Source organism: Nothobranchius furzeri, chromosome 11 (assembly GCF_043380555.1).
Source record: "Nothobranchius furzeri strain GRZ-AD chromosome 11, NfurGRZ-RIMD1, whole genome shotgun sequence".
Classification (NCBI taxonomy): Eukaryota; Metazoa; Chordata; class Actinopteri; order Cyprinodontiformes; family Nothobranchiidae; genus Nothobranchius; species Nothobranchius furzeri.
This window is the reverse complement of record NC_091751.1, coordinates 63,333,642-63,356,992: the sequence shown is the minus strand read 5'-3', so window position 1 is coordinate 63,356,992 and position 23,351 is coordinate 63,333,642. Positions and strand designations below refer to the sequence as shown.

General features: G+C 44.7%; 2 protein-coding genes across 2 annotated transcripts in view; one reads left to right on the top strand and one right to left on the bottom strand.

The window, feature by feature from the left end:
* The window catches only part of acin1a (apoptotic chromatin condensation inducer 1a), a 32,434-nt gene extending 19,103 nt beyond the window's left edge, over positions 1-13,331 (bottom strand). The window contains exons 1-7 of the mRNA XM_015957378.3: positions 13,145-13,331; positions 11,921-11,986; positions 11,622-11,733; positions 11,456-11,511; positions 7,940-11,275; positions 3,377-3,517; positions 488-564 (exon numbers count right to left, since the gene is read on the bottom strand). Coding sequence (XP_015812864.3) covers positions 488-564; positions 3,377-3,517; positions 7,940-11,275; positions 11,456-11,511; positions 11,622-11,733; positions 11,921-11,986; positions 13,145-13,282 — 3,926 coding nt within the window. The 5' untranslated portion in view covers positions 13,283-13,331. The remainder of the gene's footprint in view (positions 1-487; positions 565-3,376; positions 3,518-7,939; positions 11,276-11,455; positions 11,512-11,621; positions 11,734-11,920; positions 11,987-13,144) is intronic.
* A 754-nt stretch (positions 13,332-14,085) lies between these two features.
* On the top strand, positions 14,086-15,278 carry c11h14orf119 (chromosome 11 C14orf119 homolog). The gene is made up of 2 exons (XM_015957377.3): positions 14,086-14,760; positions 14,836-15,278. The coding sequence occupies exons 1-2, from the start codon at positions 14,350-14,352 to the stop codon at positions 15,007-15,009; spliced, it is 585 nt and encodes a 194-aa protein (XP_015812863.3). The 5' UTR covers positions 14,086-14,349; the 3' UTR covers positions 15,010-15,278.
* The last annotated feature ends 8,073 nt before the right edge of the window (positions 15,279-23,351 follow it).

Sequence of the window (23,351 nt, the reverse complement as noted above, 5' to 3'; positions counted from 1 at the left end):
TGACGTCAGAGCAAGTTGGCGTCAAGTTGGACACAAATCTAACCGGCATGCACTGCTCGCCGATCACCGCTGATCTAAACTGCGCAGAACTGGCTTATCTCGAACACAGCCAAAACCTCAGAGCCCAGCTGAGGAGTGTGTATGTGAGATGGGGTGGAGATCACCGTTCTCCAGTCTGAGACAGAATCATGACCTTATTTAAGAACCAGAGTATGAAAGAAGCCATTTAAACATCAAAATGCTGCTGATGGAGCTGCGTGGAGAAAATAACAAATATGTGAGTGGCAAACAGAACCAGGCTGAGCCACCATCATTTTCACCACACAGCTTTTAATTATTCTGCCATGCTGGCTTTTATTTGGAACCGCATACAATGTCGAGCTGCCTCTCGTGGCTAAACAGGGATGGCTCTGATAAAAAAAATAACTGCAAAAGGGATTCAGACCGACATTGATGTCTTTCCGAAAACAAAAGCATAAATCCAAACCGTGAATTGTCTTTTTCCTCGCTCTTTTTTCTCTTCTTAGGTGGGTCTTCTGTAGTTGTTGTCCCGGTAACCTGTTTCTGTCAAATTAAAAAGAGCAGAAAGTGCTTTTGTTAAAAATATTTATGAAGAATGTTTTTTATTTACATGAATTAAGTAAACTATCAAAAGAAGCAAAGTCACAAAATTTTGATAAGTTGCCAAAAGAATTTCTAACATGCATTTTCTCACCATTTCTAACATGCAATTTTAAGCATTTTCTCACCAGTTTGAAATTATGTAAAAACAAAACAAATAAATGTGAAAATATCCATAAACATAATAAGCAACTTTTGTCAAGAAAAACATACATTGACTAGACAAGGATGATAACTAACAACCACTTTTAGCTAAAGTTTCCTGGATACAACATCACATGATCTCCATCCAGAAATACCCACTTGTATCAATATCTTTATTTGATGATAAGAGTATGAAATACATCTGAATAAGTCTCATAGTTGCATGTCTTGTCTGTCATGTCTGAAAATCCTCTCCTGTTGATGTTTTAGGACAAAAACTCCCTCCATCAGTTGGGTTTTACTAACTTGTTGCCATCTGAAACATTTTTACCTTTTCCACCAGGAAACGTGTACGCAGGTGCAGCGATACATTCAAGTGGTGACTTTTTCAGCCACTTTTAACAATATATGGTTACTTTTCTGTCCATCAACAAAGTGACTACTGCTTTAAAGGGGGACTGCACACCATCAGAAAATGTAACTCTACCCCAGTCAAGATTTGAAAAATGCTATGAAAGTGGGTGTTGCCAGGAGGCACAGAGTAGCATGGCCAAGTGTGGGGAATTTCCATCCTGGGAGGGAGGGGGAGTGGGAGGAGACTGTACCGATGACTAGGGCTGGGGGGTTAACGATTATTTTTAAAACGATTATTCTGACGATTATTTTATCGAATAGTCGACTATTCTAATGACTATTTAGACAATTAATCTAATGATTATTTTTCTATTGCACAGTTAATAAAGACCAAAAAATATCTAATAAATTCCTCAAAAAATTGATCAATTGTTACTGTAAGAGAATAAACACTACAGGCCTTCCATTTTGTATAACACTGCTTTTATTGTGTTGCGGTTGGTTATGTTCTGGTGACGTGTAGAACTTGGGAGTGCAGGCTGCTGCCTGAGAGGTGGTTGGAGACGGAGTGTCTCCATGCTGCTTTGTTTTGGTCACTTATGTGCGTGACGCGAGTGGTGTTACGACTCTTCCTGGGGAGTTTGGCTCGTGTGCAAAAAGGAAGGGACAACAACGGGATTTAAAAGTTAAAATGATGACCAGATTTATTTACAACAACAACAAAAAATAAATCTTTCCATCCACAGGTTGGGAATAATAAAACTAATTCTGCCTGTGGGGAATTAAAAGAAAAGTACAAATAAGTAGGGATGTCCCACTGGGCAAAGATTACAGGGTTCTGGACCAAAATAAGAATCTCCAAAGGTCCAAACTCTAAACTGGGCGGTTAAACCAAACTCAAGGTGATATTTTAAACTAAACTGAAACCCACAACACTCTAAATGTATCTACACCACAAAAAAGATCAACTCTAAACCAAAACGTAACAGCTTATCCAAACGCAAGAAGCTGTTAGCGAAGATGCTAACAGTAGCTTTACCAACGTTAAGTTCAAGTTACCAAGTTTAAATAAACCAAAAATACCCAGCAGCAAACAGACCAGCATGGAGGAGAGACTGCTACCACCAAAACAGCTCTCCTAATGTCTGAAAGAAGCTCCTTTATGAAGGGAGAAACGCTCCCGGTGATTTTCTACATCTGCGGTAGAGACGGAGCAGCGCTTCTGACCCCGGAAGTTGTTGTCCGTTGCCGGGAGATGAAGGCGGGCAAAACAGGAAAGGAATCTAGTAGCGGACAGACATTGTTCCGGGTCTTTGGTATTTGGTGGAAATGTTAGTGAAGGCGGAGAAGAGGGCGAACTAGAGGAAAAACAGGCAGATTCCTCCTCTATTTACAAACTCCTGGGGATGCAACAAGTGGGCGTGGTGTGTCGACTACCGGATCTGACGTCGACAAATTTTTAGAATCGAGCCGTCTACGTCATCGAGGCTTCGCTACAGCCCTATTGATGACGTGAAATTGTCCCAGCCCCAGTCAATCACAAGTTTAAAATGCAGTAGCCACTGTTCTGCCACAGGGGGCAGCACTAAGACCTATTTAGACTTAATCAAGTTTACACAAACATGTCAAAAAATGCACAGAAACAAAGATTACACTTGTAAAGACCCAATTATACAGTTTATACGCAAACAATTTTATTTTGGGGTTTAGTTACTCTTTATGCTTTGTAATCAACCCCTAGCATGTCCTTAACCCACTTCTGTAGCGTTATGAGCGGATAGAGTACAAAAAGAAAGAATGTTTTGAATGTTTCTGTTAGTTACTACAGCTTTTGTTGGAACTCTTAATCTAAAATTTGTGATCAACAGAGTTAGGGTTGGACGATATGGCCTAAAATCAATATCACGATATATTGAGGATTTCACCTCGATAATGATAAATGGACGATAACTACAGGTAACAAAAGTTGTCCACTAAATGGGGCTGTCATGTGTGACCCAAGGTGGTACAGCTTCTTAAAGGGACATGAATGTTGCCAACCTACACACATCTATTCATTTTTGTATAGTGAAATTTATTTGACATAGGAAAAATTATCACGAAAGGAGTCAGAAATTCCGATAACGATAAATTTTCAATTTATTGCCCTGCCCTAAACAGTTATATGTAGTTATTAAGCAGAGTCATAGGTCAAGCTCTTATTTAGAACTGTCATAACATAGAAGAAAAAAAGGCATGTTGCTTTATAAAAACTCACCACAGTGTCAGCCTCTCTATCAGCAGAGTTATTCCTCTCTTTGCCCCATCGGGAAGATTTAGCACTTTGCTTTATAACTTTAGTGTTGGCCTCTGTCGTCTTCGTGTGCAGTGGTGAGGAATCGCGTTTCCGTGTCTGCTCCTGTCAGAAGATAGAAACATTTCATACATTGAACCAAGAGAATACACTGCGGGTATAAAAAAGAATCACCACCTTTGAAGACCTTTTATCTTTTTGCTTTACAGCCTTAAAGAGCAAGTCACCCCCAAATAACCTTTTTTTTGCTGATAAACTAAATAAACGAGTTTCTAATCGTGCTGCAGACACATGTCGTCAATAATTTGGCACTTCAGTGCATCTTAGTTAAAATTTAAATATTCTGCCTAAAACTGGCAGTTGTGCCGTTGTCAGGTAAAAACTCTGCACTGTATTCTAATTTAAATCTGCCACCGCTATTGGCTAAGAGGTATGCTATGATGTCATCTGGTACATTATGATGTCACAATGCTGTCCTGAGCCTGTGTGTGTGTGTATTTGTTAGCAGCTCCGCCCTCTCGGTCTGCCAGGCAACAGCATGTGTTGCATTTTTCAAACATGAAGTGGGAGTGGAGTTAGACTCTGGTAGGGGTTGACTTGCTCTTTAAGTAAAAACACACAAAAAAACCATATTTTACCAGCTTTACTCATCCAATGCAAGTGCAGTATGTAATACAGTGAGAATTTTACAGTGAGAAAATCCCAAGAGTCTAATGTTTAAGTCATTTTAGAAGGAAGGTTATACTGAAACATATTTCATATCCAGCTGTCTGCGGGGATTGTCAGTTTTTCTTCTTTCAAAACAAAGGAAAGAGGGACGTAACTACTGTTCCTACCATCAGTGAGCGTGGGGTTTCCGTGTCTACTGTGAGCTAATGTTGCAGCGCAGACAACTGAAATTTGTTTGTAATCCACAGTTGTTTCAAGTGGTTGCAGTAACCAAAATTTACCACAAGATGTCAACTTTACTTCATTTTTACATAATGCACCTTTAAAGACGAATAAAAAAAGTTTTAAACTCAGTCAGGTGAAGTAACAACCATTTCCTAAAGCCAGGTGTACAGTGTGTGACTTTTTCACTCGTAGCATTCAGCTTCATCTCAAACTGGTGGACTTCCTCACAAAGCAAAGCTCACGAGTCATGTTCTCACACTGTATGACCCAATGCTCGGATGTGAACAAACAGCTCACACTGTACGTGTGGTAGCACGTCAGACAATAAAGTATGCTGAAAAGTAATTTTTAAACAACACGTTGGACCTTTGAGCCAAAAACCCAGAAGAAAGTAAAGTTGTTATTGATGTCTGTTGTCCTTCTGGCTTGCTGTAGTAGTAGGAGGATGCACAGGAGTTTCTGCGGGTTTCTGCCATACATTGTTGAAGCAGAAGAAGCTCATTTGTCTATTTTCCAAATAAATGATTTATAAGGAGCAATATAAGAGAATTCTACAGTGAAACAATCACAAAACATTCTAATGTTACAGTCATGTTGAAAGGATGGTTAAAGTGAAACTGATTTCCTTCTTAGCTTAGGAGAACAGTTAAGTCTATAATAAAGAAGTGGCAGGTGTTTGGTACTACTAGAACACCCCCCGGATCCAGTCACCCCTCCAAACTGGATGGAAGAGACAGGAGGAAACTGGTAGGGAAGCTACCAGCAGGTCAATTGCCACTCTGAAGGGGTTACATGTGCATGTGACAACAATTTCACAAGCATTCCACAGATGTGAGTTGTTCAGGAGGGTCACAAGGAAAAAGCCACTTCTCCAGAAAGGCCACATTACAGCGCGTCTGAGCTTTGAAGCACCTTGGAGATTCGGATGCCAAATGGGAAGAAGTCTTCTAGTCAGATGAGACCAAAATTGAAATAAATCCAACGCAGCTCACCATCCACAACACAGAATACCTACAGTAAAGCATGGAGGTGGCAGCATCCTGTTGTGGGGGTGTTTCTCTACCTCAGGGACCAGGGCTATTGTTAGGATAGAAGGAAAAATGGATGGGGCAAAATACTGTCCTGAAGAAATCCTGTTATCTATGGAACTCAAAAGTATTCAAAATTCAATAAATAAATAAGACCCACTGGCTTGACTGACGGACTGAGACAATCTGCTGTAAAGTCTCATTATGAAATAAATCAGCCATGGGAAAAAAAAAACACTATTACGAAATAAAAGCTGTCTTTGTTAAAAAGACGTTATGTAATAAAAACTGACATTACATGATTGTCTAGTATTTCTTCATGTAGATATTTATTTCATAATGTCTTATTTATTGCATTTTGAATACTTTTGAGTTCCATAGTTACCCTCTATCAGAAAGTTGAAGATGTGCAGAAGAGTCATCTTTCAACATGAAAATGAAAGCCAATCCAAAATTTACCACACAAAAAAACTGAACATCCTCATGTTGCCCAATGAGAGCCCAGACCTAAATCCCATTAAAAATCTGTGGTGAGACTTCAAGACAGCTGATCACCTAGCCTAGTGAACTAGACCAAATTCTTGCTTTGCAAAGTTTGGTCTAGGCACGCTCCATTGGAACCTCCGCAGCTCCTACCAGGACTCTGGCTAGCCAATCACAACTCTCTAGAGGGGTTTCAAACACATAAAGAGCTGTGACTGGTCCATAATGGTGGGCCAATCATAGTGCTCTATCTGCTTAGTGAACAAATCACAGAGCTTTATCCGCTTTGTGGGCCAATCAGGGCACTCTATGTGCCTGGTGGGTGGGATGATGCAACAGAGTGAAACAAGAGTATGTCACATTCATTGTCCAGTGGAATGGGGAGATCATTTGAAAGACAACGGTAGAACCCGTCCCACAACCGAGAGCCGTCAATGGAGCGTGGCCAGACTAAATAATACATTTATTTAGTCTGGCTTGCCAGGCTACTGCTCACCAACACCTACCTTCAAATTTGACCAAACATGAACAGATCTGTTCTGTGCAGAGTTGATAGAGAAGTATCCCCACAGACTCGAGGTTAATATTAAAGCAAAAGATGGCTTAACAAAATATTGAAACTCGGGGGAGATCCTATAGGGTTGGAGGGTATGACAAAATGTCCCCATCACTTTTTTTAATCATAGTGTTTTCACGGCATTTGACTGCATTTTTTTCCCCATACAAGAACACTTTTGCCCACACCCACCTATCTTCCAATTAAAAATTAATGCACTAAATTGGCTTTAAATATCCTATTTGACTGTCAGGTGGACTACATCATGCTGTTTTTCTACGTGAGGACAGGTAAATGCATAACCCCTTCAAAATATGGTTGCAAATACATCCATTTTCCATTTTCATCCGCTTATCCAGAGTAGGGTTACGGGGGAAGTAGGTTAAGGCAAGAGGCCCAGACTTCCCTCTCCCCAGCCACTTGGGCCAGCTCCTCCGGGGGGATACCAAGACGTTACCTGGCCAGGTGAGAGACATAGTCCCTCCATCGTGTGCTGGGTTTACCTTTAGGTCTCCTCCCGGTTGGACGTGCCTGGAAAACCTCACCAGGGAGGCGTCCAGGAGGCATCCTGACCACACGCCCGAGCCACCAATCCGCTTATCAATCTCACGCTCCAGTTTTCCCTCACTCGTGAACAAGACCCTGAGATACTTAAACTCCTCCACTTGGGGCAGGACCTCATTCCTGACCCGGAAAAGGTATTCTACCCTTTTCTAAATCAAGACCATGGTCTCAGATTTAGAGGAGCTGATTCTCATCCCAGCTGCTTCACACTTGGCTGCGAACCGCTCCAGCGAAAGCCGAACATCACGTTCTGATAAAGCCAACAGGACCACATCATCTGCAAAAAGCAGAGACCTGATCCTCAGGCCACCAAAACGAATGCCCTCCACACCTTGGCTGTGCCTAGAAATCCTGTCCATAAAGGTTATGAACAGAATCGGTGACAAAGGGCAGCCTTGGCGAAGTCCAACTCTCACTGGGAACGAGCCCGACTTACTGCCGGCAATGCGAACCAAGCTCTGACACCGGCCATACAGGGACCTAACAGCCCATATCAGAGGGCCTGGTACCCCCCACAGGGCCCCCCGAGGGACGCGGTCAAACACCTTCTCCAAATCCACAAAACACATGTAGACTGGTTGGGCAAATTCCCACACACCCTCCAGCAGCCCCCTAAGGGTATAGAGCTGGTCCAGTGTTCCACGGCCAGGACGAAAACCACATTGCTCCTCCTACCTTGCAAATACATGGTAGTAATTAAGTCAATGAATTAGAATAATAATGATTGCAAAATAGAACATTTCTTGGTACTCCAAGAAAGTTTTGTTTCTCTGGGTCAGTAGCGTGTGCTTTGCCGTGACAGCTCCTGCCAGCAGTCATTTAAACTGGTGTCTATGTGGAGACAAGCGGCAGTCCTACATCAATGTTTGTTCCTTTAAATGGATCGGTTGTTTGTTAGAAAGTCGTTGTTAGCTTGTTGTTGCCAACTACCCCGCTTGCTCTTTAGGGTAATGCACTCTTTGTATTTATGGGAAAAGTAGGAACAGATTTTTGACAACTTACCTGTCGGGATCTAGAGGAGGAATGTGTTTTCTCTTGAGAAGATGCAGATGAACCAGATGATCGCGAAGATGATGATGTTGTCCCAGAATCAGATTCCGAGGAAGAAGAATCATTAAATGATGACCTCAGTCTTGCTTGTTTTTCATACTGTTTTGCATTTCTTCCCCTCGGTTCTGAAGCATCCCTTCTTTCGCCCAGAGCTTTTGCACTTGTGACGGACTCTGCGACAGACTTCCCAACCAAAACGAGGTTTGTTGTCTCTTCTTCTTTTAGACTCTGGTCTTGAGTTTTCCCATCAGAGATTTTCTCAGTTTGGGTTGTTGTGGAGCCTAAAGCCGCACCAACCTCCTGATTTAATGGAGTGTGAGGATTTTCTTGCTCAATAGAGGTTTGGTGTCCTACAAGCTGTCCATCCCCAATGCTGGTGAATGAGGACACAGGTGAGGTTTGAGGCTGGGGGCTATCAGAGAAGGTATGGGGCCGCTTAACAGCCAAAGAAGAAAATGAGGACTTGGCCTGAACAGGGGAGTCCCTTAAAAACCGAAACTTTTTAAATGTTGAGTGTAAAGACAATGGAGTTGTCCCAGACTCGGGTGTCTGGGACACTGGAGCATGGATGTCCTCCAGCTCTACATCAGTTGGTCTTTTCTCCTTATTTTTCTGTGCTTTCTCCTTCTCTAACATTTCCTTTTCAAGAACTCGATCCTTTTCTTGCTCCAAAGCTCTCTCTTTCTCCTTCCTGTCTTTCTCCAGAGTCTTTACTTGTTCACTTTTCTCCTGCTCTAAAGCTTTCTCCCCTTTTATCCATTCTTTCCTCTCCTCAGTTCTTTCGTTCTTTTCCCTCTCCTTCTCCACTGCCGTATGTCTCTCTGCACTCTCATTTTCCTCCCTCTCTTCTTTTTCTCTTCTTTCTTGCTCTAGAGCTTTTTCTCTTTCAATCCTCTCCAACTCTGCAGCTTTCTCACGCTCTATTCTCTCTCTCTCCAATGCTCTCTCCTTTTCCATTCTCTCCTGCTCCAAGGCTCTCTCCCTCTCAGATCTTTTCTTTTCCAACCTCTCCAGCTCAAGAGCTTTATCTCTCTCAATCCTTTCCTTCTCCTTCCTCTCAGCCTCAAGAGCCTGTTCCTTCTCCAGCCTCTCTTGTTCTAGAGCCTTCTCTCGCTCTAGCTTCACTTGTTCTAGAGCCTTCTCTCGCTCTAGCCGCTCTTGTTCTAGAGCCTTCTCTCGCTCTTGCCGCTCTTGTTCTAGAGCCTTCTCTCGCTCTTGCCGCTCTTGTTCTAGAGCCTTCTCTCGCTCTTGCCGCTCTTGTTCTAGAGCCTTCTCCCGCTCTTGTTCTAGAGCCTTCTCTCGCTCTAGCCGCTCTTGTTCTTGAGCCTTCTCCCGCTTTAGCCGCTCTTGTTCTAGAGCCTTCTCCTGCTCAAGCCGCTCTAATTCTAGAGCCTTCTCCCGCTCTAGCCGCTCTAGTTCTAGAGCCTTCTCCCGCTCTAGCTCTAGAGTCTTCTCCCGCTCCAACCGCTCTTGTTCTAGAGCCTTTTCCCGCTCTAGTTCTAGAGCCTTCTCCCGCTCTGATCGCTCTTGTTCTAGAGCCTTTTCCCGCTCTAGCCGCTCTAGTTCTAGAGCCTTCTCCCGCTCTAGCCGATCTAGTTCTAGAGCCTTCTCCCGCTCTAACCGCTCTTGTTCTAGAGCCTTCTCCCGCTCTAGCCGCTCTTGTTCTAGAATCTTCTTCCGCTCTAGCCGCTCTTGTTCTAGAGCCTTTTCCCGCTCTAGTCGCTCTAGTTCTAGAGCCTTCTCCCGCTCTAGTTCCAGAGCCTTCTCCCGCTCTAACCGCTCTTGTTCTAGAGCCTTCTCCCGCTCTAGCCGCTCTAGTTCTAGAACCTTCTCCCGCTCTAGCCGCTCTAGTTCTAGAACCTTCTCCCGCTCTAGCCGCTCTTGTTCTAGAGCCTTCTCCCGCTCTAGTCGCTCTAGTTCTAGAACCTTCTCCCGCTCTAGCCGCTCTTGTTCTAGAGCCTTCTCCCGCTCTAGTCGCTCTAGTTCTAGAGCCTTCTCCCGCTCTAGCCGCTCTTGTTCTAGAATCTTCTCTCGCTCTATCCGCTCTTGTTCTATAACCTTCTCCCGCTCTAATTCTAGAGCCTTCTCTTGCTCTAAAGCCTTGGCTTTTTCTAACTCCATTAACCTCTCTTTTTCCTCTCTTTCCCACTTCTCTTTCTCCTCTCTTTCTCTCTGCAGTCGTTCCTCGTCCAAGGCTCTCAGTCTTTCGAGTTCCTTCTCCTTCGCCAGCTCTATGGCCCTCTTATGCTCCTCTCTCTCTTTAGACAACGCTCGTTCTCTCTCCTGCCTCTCTTTCTCTAGAGCAAGCTCTCGTTCCTCTTTCTCTTGTGCAATGGCTCTATCTTGCTCTTCTTTTGCCGCTCGTTCTTCCTCACGTTTTCTCATATTTTCTTGCCTTTCTAGCTCAAGTGCTCCTTCTATCTCGGACTCTCTGTCTCTCTCCTCTGCTGCAGTGGCCTTAAGCACACTTACAGGTAGTTGGCTATGGGCCATAAGCGTGACACCTTGATGGGTGCTGGGAATAATGGGAAAGGGTACATGGCTGACAGTGTTGGCTGTGTGTGGGATAGCGGAAACCAGACCCTCTGGAGGTGCTCTGCCAGGAAACAATTTTGCTGAAGGTGAACTGCTGTCCTGCCTATCAACTTCACCATCAGCGCCAGGCCAACCAGCTCCAGAGAAAGCTCCTTCTGACTCCATTTTACGTGCCAGAAGAGTCAGTGGACCAGGCTTGCGCTCAGCACGTCCACTCCTCTGTGGTTCTGGGCTGCTACTGCGACTGCCGCTGCTGGAGGAACCAGAGCTAGACGAACTGGGCGAGTGTCTGGCTGAGGCAGCAGGGGGGCTGGGTGGGCTCTGCTTAGGGGTGTCAGGTAAGGGGAATGATAACTCTGGAGGTGGAGATGGAGGAGGTGTAGGCTGACGCAGCTGAGGAGACAAAAGGGAAGGGATGTGCTGTTGTTGGGGTTGACGTGGTGCACCTGACCTCTCCCTTAAGGTGGGAACTCTGGGAGGCTCTCTGAGGTTTCTCCTTGGCGCGTTGTTGCCCCAGTCATCATCATCACCACCCTCACTGTCGTCATCATCACTGTCACCTGCAACCTCACTGGAAGCAGAACCTCGCTCTGACCGCTGCTCACCGCCAGGAACCCGCATGGCTGCAGAGGCAGAAGCAGGAGGACTAGACACATCAGCCTCCTGATTCCTGTTGTCCGGTGCTGCATTCACAGAACCAATCTCCCTGTCAGAAGGGCCAGGTGGCTTATGCTGCACAGATGGTGTTACATCCTGATGAGAAAAAAAACAAAACAAAAAACAGCTAGACAGTTTTCTTTGATTCAAGCTTTTAGGCACAATCAACAAGCTATCCATCAAATGTGACAACAATCAATTATATTTCCAGACATCTCAAGGTATAGACTTATAAAATATGGCAGATAATAGCTAAGAATAAAGGAGCTGTCAAACCTGTGCAGGAGGAGGACAAGATGTGCTGTTGTTAACATCTCTGTGGCCCTCTTGCTCTGTTAACAAAAAACAAAGAAGAAAACTCACAAGCCCATTCATATGGACCACTAATGTGTGCCACTGCCGAACCTTCAATAATAGCAACAGAACCCCTAAAAGCACTTACCATTCGTTTCATGCGCTTCCCGAGCCTCCCTCTCAAGACGCTGCCTCAAGAGCTCCTGTTGCTTAGCCAGATACTGCTTAATAAAACTGTTCTGGCTCATTTCCTCACCAATCTACATATAAAGAAACAATTACTAATCTAATTAATTGAAAGCCTTCAAATCAACTTTACATTACAGTCTGTAGATATACATGAACAATGGCTTTCACGCACATGCTGTTATTGATGCTTTGGAGGCTGCTTTTTAAAGAGAAGTCCAGCCTTTGAACGTAAAATAAAAGCATCGTTGAGATGTTTACCTGAGAGTTTGGCTGCAGTCCGATATTAGCAGTGGAGGTTCTTTGCAAATTCTCCAGCATGAGAGCCTGTCATTGATACAAGAGGCTTTATTAATGCATCATGAACATGAAAGGGGTATTCTCCCATCCACCAAGACCAAATCTGGTTAAGTGATGTGCTCAACTATAGCTTCAAATGGGAATTGTAACTAAAACGCTGAAACGAAATTTCCTCAAAAGACAAAGACAAGGCAGGTTTTAGGCACAGGAGCCAATCCAACACTAACAATTAAAGTTCTCATCCTGCAATTATGTTATAACGTGGAAGTATGGGGTAGGTTTGTGATTAAAACTCTACGTTTATCTCGGTGTAAACTACAGCAAATAAGCACATTTGTAGGCGATAATCAGTGCTGTCTGCTGTATTTCTACTACTCTGGTCACTAATAAAATCTGGGCAATGCCCGCACACACCAGTATTATGCAGACACTGCTATAACTGGTCTAATGTCAAAACCAAAAAGGTCATCAAGGGCATAAAAACACGCAATCGTAACTTTACAATATGTGGCAACAAGTGACATGGTGTGTTACAAAGAGGAAAACGTAATGTTTGACATCTGAATGTGAAAAGAAACAAATCAAAGACACGATGGAACAAACGTCGCCAGGAATAAACAAATGTAAACATCATCACCATTTGAGTTTTAATTTGTTATTTACTAAATTTGGGCGGGCACGTTTGTAGTAGACGGGCTGTGTTTACCGGGAAAACAAAAACACGTATGTGACAGAGAATAACAGGTCTAAACGTAAACAAAGAGGCTCAAACATGACTCGAGCACCTCACTCCTACCCGGATAGTTGGACCCCTCCTGTGCTTGCAGCGTTAATGACAACATATCGTAGACGGAACCTAGACAGAGGCCACTGCTCAACTCTGACTGCGTTAGCACGAGGCTAACAGGCTAACCAGACAACATTAAAACCAACACAGTTTACGATTAGCCCACAAGTTGACGGAACTTGTGAATTGCTGTGACTTGGAAAGTTCCGGACGAGCCAAGCTGCGCTCAGCTACAGCACAGAACAAATACTATTTTTAAAGCAGAACGTCAACATCGATAAGTGTACTACTACAATCGGCAGGAGCGCTATTTAGTTGTCGGCCCTCCGGCGTGAGCATCAGCCTGTCTCACGCCAGCTCGCACCAACATTAGCGCTGTATTTGACTGCAAAGCCTACCCCCTTGAGTCTTTTGATGAGAGCATTCTTCTGTCCACTTTTCGACAGTCCTCTTTCCTCCAGAGCTGCTTTTAAGTCCGCTACACGGAGGGACTGAAGCGATCTCCCGTCCAGCGTAACGTCTTCGAGGTCCGCCATTTTCCGTTCCTCTAGTCAGTTCCCAACGAGAGCTACGACCCTTACGGCAGGCCGTTGTAGCATGTAATCAAGCCAAATTCCCATTTATTTTTCTAGGTGTCAGTAGAGGAAATGGAAAATTTTAATGATTCACACAAATTCCTGCCACTAAGATTTAAAGGAAAATTACGTTTAAAAATATTTACGAGACAGATGTAAAATTTAACAGCTATTAAGATTGAATTTCAGTTACACACAATTCAATTCTTCTAAATAAAAGAGGAAAATTTACATTATGCGTGGCATTTTTCTTTTTTATAAACTATCAACGTTTCGTGTATTTAACAATTCAGCCGATAAATAATGTGCATGTCTTAGGATAGAACTGAAATTCGTGACTAACTTTGGCGATTTTTTTTCTACATTTGTCGTAAAAATAATTTTTTCCTCTAGGAAAAAAAATATGGAGACTTTCCGTGTGTGTGTGTGTGTGTGTGTGTGTGTGTGTGTGTGTGTGTGTGTGTGTGTGTGTGTGTGTGTGTGTGTGTGTGTGTGTGTGTGTGTGTGTGTTCTAGCATTATATGATGAATCGGCTTGCCTCGATTACATAGCATTTTCTCAGCGTCCCCGTTAACGAATTCCGATACTAAATACAAAAATGACAAATTATGTTATTCACACTGCACAAATTAATACCCGCTCGTATGATGTGTGTTTTATATAATACTACAACAATATTTTCATCGATGGCAAACTTGCGCAAAAATCGCGCAAGTTTGACTTTCCTACAGAGCCTCCGTCTCTACTTCCTGTATATATTTGTTAGCTAGGTTAGCATGGAAGGTAAACGGTACTAGCATAACAACAGCTAAGCGTCGCTGCGCTCTAAATAAGTTCACGACACTGCTTCGGTAATTAGTTAATTAGTATTTGTAACCACATCTGAAACTCTTACACGAACTCGGAGGAAGTGTTGCAGAACGAACTTTAACCTGTAGAGTTCAGTGGTTGTTTGCATGTAAACAAGAGGATTTTCATTCGGCTGCAGAGGAAAACTGTAAGTTGCGCGCTGAAGAAACTTTGCAGAGATGTGGTTCAGTCAGCTCGGTCAAGGCCCGTACCAACAGCAGCCCGCTGGCAGTCAGACATTTTCAGCCACAAACGTCATGGGCAGCACCTTCGGCCCCACAGTTCCTATAGCTGTAGTAGAGACCCCTGGCAGCGGTGGAGCTGCTTTATCTCCCTTCAGCTTGTTGAACTTCCCACCGGTTCCTCAGGGTTCAGCCACCCCGCTCAGTCTGGAGAACTTGTCCTGTGCATCTCCAAGTGTCAGAGAACCAGACCCAATTTCCTATGTGACCCTGCAGGAGCAGCGATGCGTCCTGAGCTGGTTCCAGGGCTGGACCTCCACTCAGAGAGAGTGCTTCTTGCACGACCTTCTGGGGAAAGCTGTCCCGGGAAAAGTGTGCACCCTCCTGGACTCACTCAGCACTCTCCAGGTTATCCCGGCGTCCATGCATTTCTGATTAAAATTCCACACCTGTCATAACTGCTGTTTGTCTCTTAAAACACAGGTGAAGGACAAGCTTCCCAACATCTTTGAGTGTCAGCTTCGTCTGTGGACCCAGTGGTTCGAGTCTTGGGGAGAAGAGGAGAGAAATCATTTTCTACACATGCTGGAGGAGCAGGACCCAGAGTATGTGGCCCACTTTTACAGTAGTGTAGCTGGAACCGCAGGAAGGGACTGAAGCGTCGCTCGTGCCATATCCAGAGAACTGTTTGTGTAAACTATTATAATCCTTAGTGAAAGCTATTTTTACAGAAATTTGTAAAGTTTCCCAAGGTTGTTATAATCATCATTATTATTATTTTTAAATGTGAAGTTGAAGCTCGTATTTGGTGTACACTTGAAATAAAACTAAAGAAACAGAAAGTAACGAGTCTCCTCTAATTGGGTTTGATACACTTAAAGACGTGTTTGGTGAAGACACCCAAATAAAAGAATAAACACAGTGAATTGCTGTATTTGTTTATTATTTGAAAGCAGGAATCACAGAAATGGGCTGCCTCGCAGCGAGAAGGTCCTGGGTTCGATTCCCGGCCTGGAATCTTTCTGCATGGAGTTTGCATGTTCTCCCTGTGCATGCGTGTTCTCTCCGGGTACTCTGGCTTCCTCCCACAGTCCAAAAACATGACTGTTAGGTTGATTGGTCTGTCTAACTTGTCCTTAGGTGTGAATGTGTGTGTGTGTGTGTGTGCGTGATTGTTTGTCCTGTGTGTCTGTGTTGCCCTGCGATGGACTGGCTCTCTGTCCAGCGTGTACCCCGCCAAATTGCCCGTTGACTGCTGGAGATGGGCACCAGCCCCCCCGCGACCCTGCGTGGACAAAGCGGGTTCAGAAGATGGATGGATGAAATCACAGAAATGGCTGATTTAGTTTGCAGATTAGTCAATTATTCACTGAGATTAAGACGTATTTGATGAAAGTGACAGAATACCACTTGACATATTCTTTATTTCATCCAGTTTGTCGATCCGGGAGAGACCAGAACTAGTGGAGAGGCCGTTTCAACATCTACACAATAATTAATGAATGGGTAGATTTTGTCTCTGAAGCTCTGACCTGTAAAGGAGTACAAGTTAGATCTAGAGCCAGTGTCGTAAAAAGAAACCTGTCCCTTGCTGTAGTCCAGGAGGATGCCCACTGCAAGAGGCAGCGGGTTGGCCTTAATGACAGCCTGTTTAACATCCAGAGCTTTGAGGACACCCAGTTTTTTCAGGACGATTGTCCAGAAACCATTCAACAGTAGGAACGATATCAACCCCCGTCTTGGAGCAGATTCACTGGCCATCCCAATGTGGCAGCAACTCTTTCCAGCAACATGCACCTCCCAGTAATGTTTGCCACTTGCTAAACCAGTAGCACCCAAGACAGCGAGGACCACGTCGAACCTGCCGGGGTGATCCTTGACTTCTGCTCCGACGGTGGTAGATTCCTCAGTTCCATCTGCAGACAAAGAAATCCTCGAGTGTGCAGTTTCTGGGTCCATGGTCGTGTTTGCTGTAAGCAGAGAAATGTATAATTATTACAGCTTCACCATAGAAGATTTAGGATTTTAATTAGACTTTTAGCATAGAATAGAAATATTCGTGCCCCACAGTAGTGAAATTCAGGTTTACTAGCGGCAGTTTAGGCTGAAGCAAGTTTCACACAAGGTAAAAGAAAACTAAAACAGTAGAAAAGACTTTACAATAAAGATTTGTGCCTTTAAAAACATCAGATTATTAACAAGAAAGAGAAAAAAGCTGCAAATAACAGCAGGAATGTATAGTGGCACAGTGAGTGGCTGTGGCTCAGGAGGGAGAGTGGGTTGTCCAGTTATCCCAGGGCTGCTGGATCATCAGACCCTGTACACACATCCGGGTATTCCACAAAACGAAGATGTTTTTGTACGGTTTGGCCTGTCGTCTGCATGAAAGTTAGGATAAACGGCACCAAAAACGAGGGCAGATGTTCGGTTTCACTGAAAACCCCGGCTACGTGTGTGCATGGCCTACGTTTGCATGTTCTCCCCATGCATGAGGGGTTTTCTCTGGGTGCTTCGGTTCACTCCCACAATCCAAAAACATGCAGATTCAGGTAAATTCACAGCTTTTGTTACCCAAAAACCGTAAGCAGCTTTTGGGGAAGAATGCCAACTGAAAATAAACAAACACTCAGAGGCTGCTTGGAGAAGGGCTGGTTATACATTACAGCTGCAGGGAGGCAGGATCTTTGGCCACGCTCCTTTTAGGATGCAGCAGTCTGTTACTGAAGGGGCTCGCCACTTCTGCAGCTTCATGCAAGGAGTGGGAGACGTAGTCCAACATCGTCCTAAAGTCCTTCTGTCTCCACCTCCTGCACTTCCTCTCTGGTGGAAACAAGCTGCTTCCCCAACAGATCATGGATGTGTGTGTGTGTGTGTGTGTGTGTGTGTGTGTGTGTGTGTGTGTGTGTGTGGGAGAGAGAGACACTCACTGGTATGAATAATCTGTTGTTCAATGTCTTTCAGTTTCTTGGTCGGAGCCGAAGGATAGAAGACATAAAACATTTTAGATTTTGTTTTTCTGATCTTAGCTCAGCAGACGCACTTGTTTTATGGAGACAGAAGACCGAGCAACTGAAACTGGTTCTAGATGGACTTGGTGTAACCAAAATGTCACATTTTTCTCTTCTGTTGAATAAAACGACAGATCTTGTGTCAGAGAACTTTGCAGAGTTACATACTGTCAAAGGATTCCTTCATTTTGTCCGTAGCTTGTCTCTGTCCTTCCGTCTTTCTCCAGCTGACTGATGAAGGCGTCGCTTTCAAGGCAGCTGCTGATGAGATGATCTGTGTAGACCTGGCTCTGCTGCAGCTGTCTTTGTACTTCTGTTATAGAAAACGTACATGACTCAGAGGACCTTAGACACAGCTGTTGATGATCGGGTAATTTTGAGGACCTCACCTTCACCGCCGGCGTCAGCGGCACAGCACATTTTCAGCTCTTCAACCTGTTGCTTTAAGTCTCACAGAGGCAGATGGTTTGAACCAAAAAACATCAACAATTTATCTCAGCAGTCTGTGGAGGATTCTGAAGATGTGTGGATATTTGTGGTGTTGGTGTCAGGTTTCCTGCTCATTGGCCTTGGAGGCTTCCTGGCTTACCGGAAAATTAACGAGCTGTCGAGGAATATTGGCCTGATCCTGGGGCTCAGAGATGGATTACACCGTGCTGTGAATTCACAGACTCACATAATTGTCGAGATGAATCGTAAGCTTGGGACTTTGGCCGAGATTCATTCATTGGCACAAAAGATGGATGCCATCAAGGATAGAGTAGACGAATCAGCACGAATTGGGATAGATTAACGTCCATTATTAGGATTTTGAGAGGTTGAGGACCAAGGAACTGAAAGAAAGAGAGAAAATTATCTCTGTCCAGGCCCAAAACAATTTCTAATCTGAATCTGGTGCCCTTGAGCCAGCTAGGCTCCAACGAAGACTCCCCCCTCAGAAGAAATGTGGAATGTGTTGTCGCTATGGCAACTCTGTCTCATTTCCCAGCCTGGGCGGGACTCTGATGACTCCTCAGAAAGCAGAGCAACATGAAGCATGCACACCAGAGGTCAACACCTACCTTTGTTTGTGTTTTCAAGTTTCTTTTTCTCAAACTCTTCAGTGTTTACTTGTTGTTGCAGCTCTGAAAAACCAAGGAAATGTATGAACACACACACACACACACACACACACACACACACACACACACACACACACAGCCCGACTCACCACTGATGTGTGTTTCAGCAGCTTTAGACGTTTGTTTCTGAGCCTTTTTCAGGTTAGCCCCCAGATCAATGACTTCCATCACTAAAGAACAAACAACACTTGGAAGATTATTTATAATTTATTGCTGAATGAACAAATGTGTCTAGGGGATGAAACTGATTCACACTCAGATTAATATTCTTTGAGTTTGAATTCTTGAGCTGAAGTTCAACATCCTCCAGTTGACTCTGTGTGATGTTCATTCTCCGCGGAAGCTCTGAAGTTGATTTAGGCAAAACGCTTTAAAAGGAAACATTAAACATGCTTTCCATGGTATATTTAATTAAACTCCCATGTGCTTTTTTATTTACCTGCAAGGTTCTCCACATACGTCTCTTTGAGGTTAGATAGTTCGTCCTCCAGTGGTTGGATTTTCTTGTGAAGCTCCATAATCTGAGCAGCGAAAACAGATCAAAGTTATGTTTTTTGATGCTATAAAATATATCTTTTATAATTACCAAATTTAAGATTAAACACATACACAGATGAGCTACTATCATGGTGCTCGAGTCCAACATTTGGGTTTTCCTTTGGATCTCATTTCGGGTTGAGAGCAGTTCATTTTCCACTTCTTCAGAAAACAAAAAGGACGTTATTCATTTTTTGTGCTCCTTAATAAATTTGCAGCACTGTCAATACCATGATCCTGCTGCTTTTCAGCTTTAATTCTATCAGCTTGCGCCTCTAGTTGACTTTCTTGCTTTTTAAGTCTGGTGAGTTCATCTTGATGAGACAAAATCTGGAACACTGAGAAAAAACACATCAGGTGAGACAAAACCTTGACCTGCAAGCTGACTCGCAAATGTCGGAGATACCGACTCAGCTTTGTGTTTCATCGTCTTTGTCCTGAATTCCACCAATCAGACTGGTGAGGTGTTCCTGATATCCTTTTGTTTTATTAAAAAGCTTAGATTTTCAGAAATTTGTAAGTGGTTTCAATCACTAGTTTTCATACGACGCTGAAGTTAGCTTCCGATTCGGGAAATGGCTAAAGGGTCCAATTTTTCTCTACTCTGATCATTTTTAATCTTCTCAACACATACACTCTTCAAACCTGTTCTAGATTATTCTAGGCTCGTAGCAGAATGATTTTGTAAACTTTTTTCTGATTTGTGAAACGTCAAAAAAGACAGATTTATGCATTTTTTTAAGTATTTGGTTCACACTGGAACTGATCCTGAACCCCAAAAAAAATTTTTTTCTGGACAAGCTTAGCTTTCAATATCTCTAAATATTTTTAAGTTATTGTGTTTAAATTACTGAAAAAAAGTACGTAATAACAGAGAAACACTCGTCTCGTCTCGTCTCGTCTTCCTCCGCTTATCCGGGTCCGGGTCGCGGGGGCAGCATCCCAACTAGGGAGCTCCAGGCCGTCCTCTCCCCGGCCTTGTCCACCAGCTCCTCCGGCAGGACCCCAAGGCGTTCCCGGACCAGATTGGAGATGTAACCTCTCCAACGTGTCCTGGGTCGACCCGGGGGCCTTCTGCCGGCAGGACATGCCCGAAACACCTCCCCGGGGAGGCGTCCAGGAGGCATCCTGACCAGATGCCCAAACCACCTCAACTGGCTCCTTTCGATCCGGAGGAGCAGCGGTTCTACTCCGAGTCCCTCCCGAATGTCCGAGCTCCTCACCCTATCTCTAAGGCTGAGCCCGGCAACCCTACGGAGGAAACTCATTTCGGCCGCTTGTATCCGCGATCTCGTTCTTTCGGTCATTACCCAAAGCTCATGACCATAGGTGAGGATTGGGACGTAGATCGACCGGTAAATCGAGAGCCTGGCTTTCTGGCTCAGCTCCCTCTTCCCCACGACAGATCGGCTCAGCGTCCGCATCACTGCAGACGCCGAACCAATCCGCCTGTCGATCTCCCGATCCCTCCTACCCTCACTCGTGAACAAGACCCCGAGATACTTAAACTCCTCCACTTGAGGTAGGACCTCTCCCCCGACCCGGAGGTGGCAAGCCACCCTTTTCCGGTCGAGAACCATGGTCTCAGATTTGGAGGTGCTGATCCTCATCCCAGCCGCTTCACATTCGGCCGCGAACCTACCCAGCAAGAGCTGAAGGTCAGAGCTGGATGAAGCTAGGAGGACCACATCATCCGCAAAAAGCAGAGACGAGATTCTCCTGCCACCAAACTCGACACACTCCACACCACGGCTGCGTCTAGAAATTCTGTCCATAAAAGTGATGAACAGAACCGGTGACAAAGGGCAGCCCTGGCGGAGTCCAACCCTCACTGGGAACAGGTCCGACTTACTACCGGCTATGCGGACCAAACTCACGCTCCTCTGGTAAAGGGACTGAATGGCCCTTAACAGAAAGCCACCCACCCCATACTCCTGGAGCGTCCCCCACAGGGTGCCCCTGGGGACACGGTCATAAGCCTTCTCCAAATCCACAAAACACATGTGGATTGGTTGGGCAAACTCCCATGCCCCCTCCATCACCCTTGCAAGGGTATAGAGCTGGTCCACAGTTCCACGGCCAGGACGAAAACAACATTGCTCCTCCTCTATCTGAGATTCAACTATCGATCGGACCCTCCTCTCCAGTACCTTGGCGTAGACCTTTCCAGGGAGGCTGAGGAGTGTGATCCCCCTATAGTTGGAACACACCCTCAGGTCACCCTTCTTAAAGATGGGGACCACCACCCCGGTCTGCCACTCCCTAGGAACTGCCCCCGATGACCACGCAATGTTGTAGAGACGTGTCAACCATGACAGCCCTACAACATCCATAGCCTTGAGATACCCAGGACGAACCTCATCCGCCCCCGGGGCTCCGCCGCTGTGTAGTTGTTTGACTACCTCAGCAACTTCTGCCCCCGAGATCGGACAGTCCATCCCCAGGCCTCCCAGCTCTGGTTCCTCCTCGGAATGCGCATTGGTGGGATTGAGGAGCTCCTCAAAGTATTCCTTCCACCGTCCGACTATAGCCTCAGTTGACGTCAGCAGCTCCCCATCCCCACTGTAAACAGTGTGAGCGAGTTGCTGCCTTCCTCTCCTGAGGCGCAGGACAGTTTGCCAGAACCTCTTTGGAGCCGATCGATAGTCTTTCTCCATGGCCTCACCAAACTCCTCCCACGCCCGAGATTTTGCCTCGGCAACTGCCACTGCTGCACCCCGCTTGGCTATCCGGTACCTGTCTGCTGCCTCCGGAGACCCACAGACCAGCCACGCCCTGTAGGCCTCCTTCTTCAGCCTGACGGCTCCCCGAACCTCTGGTGTCCACCAGCGGGTACGGGGGTTGCCACCACGACTGGCACCGGCCACCTTACGGCCACAGCTAGCAACAGCCGCCTCGACAATCGCAGAGTGGAACAAGGCCCACTCGGACTCAATGTCCCCCTCTGCTCTCGGGTCGTGGTCAAAGCTCTGCCGGAGGTGGGAGTTGAAGACCGTCTTGACAGGTTCTTCTGCCAGGCGTTCCCAGCAGACCCTCACTATGCGTTTGGGTCTGCCAGGTCTACGCGGCATGTTCCCTTGCCATCTGATCCAACTCACCACCAGGTGGTGATCAGTTGACAGCTCCGCCCCTCTCTTCACTCGGGTGTCCAAAACATACGGCCGCAGGTCAGATGATACGACTACAAAATCTATCATCGACCTGTGACCTAGGCTGCCCTAGAAACACTAAAAAAGGAATTGATTTTGCTTCAGAAATGTATAAATAGAAAATGTAACTGTCCATGAACAAACATTCTGAAATTGCAGAAATGAAACTCAACATGTATTACAACCTTGTATGGCTTTTTGAATATGTACGGCTTTCGAAAACATTTGACTGAGTATGAATTAATCCTTGTGTGCATGTTTTTCAGGTGACAAAGTGTTGGAAAAATGGGAGTGGAATCGATATGCAGCTGAGAAAGCCATGCTTCAGCAAATTCATTTCTACCCAAAATAAAATGGTTATGAAATTAAGTGTTTCTTTTGTTTTATTGTCTTTCACTCAAAATAATACAGAAATACTAACTAGCTAAATAGTTGTCAGCTGTAGTAGTTAAATTATGTTGTAATGAGCTGCTGTGATACACATATAGGACAGTGTTATGGAGATTTTGTAACAAATTTTAGTTGCTGGTGAGAGGAGTGCTGCTGAAATGTTTTTCACTGCTTCTGGGAGTCCTGTACTTTAGCAACTGGTGTAGGTCAAAAGTTCATCTTGGGCTTAAGAATAAAACTGAATATTTAGCAAGTACTAGTTTGTTTGCACATCTTGAAAAGTCTTAGTTTAATGTGTTCTCATTTTTTCCATATATTTTTAATTCACTTTACAGCCTTTTATCGTTGTAAGTATGTGCTACTGTCATAAAAATTCCCTGTCTGAAGGACAAAGGGATTTACTATTCGGTTTTCATGCAACGTGGGTAATGACGTCATTTAAAAGTTCGCCAGTCCAAATTTGAAGTGAAAAAAAAAATCCGAAATAAAAAAAAGCTTTTTCCGGTAAGTTTTGTTTTAAAAAACTACTTCCTGTTAAAGTAATGACTTAATGACTTCTGGTTAAGGTGACCCACCGTGTCGTTTTTCTGTTCGATATGTATATGTTTACATACATATCCAAGAGAGAAACGACACGGTATGGTTTTTCTCGTCAAATTCAAACTACCTCCTGCAAAGTAATGACTTCCAGCGAAGGTAATGAGTCATTACCTAATCATTTTTTTTTCATTACCTAATAATGACCCGTGTCTTGTTTTTCTGGTTACGTCATTTCCGGTAGACGTCATCTGATA

Coding starts and splice junctions, on each gene's coding strand:
- c11h14orf119 (XM_015957377.3), top strand. CDS start 14,350: ATGTGGTTCAGTCAGCTCGGTCAAGGCCCGTACCAACAGCAGCCCGCT. Junction 14,761..14,835: donor ACTCACTCAGCACTCTCCAG/GTTATCCCGGCG, acceptor CTTAAAACACAG/GTGAAGGACAAGCTTCCCAA.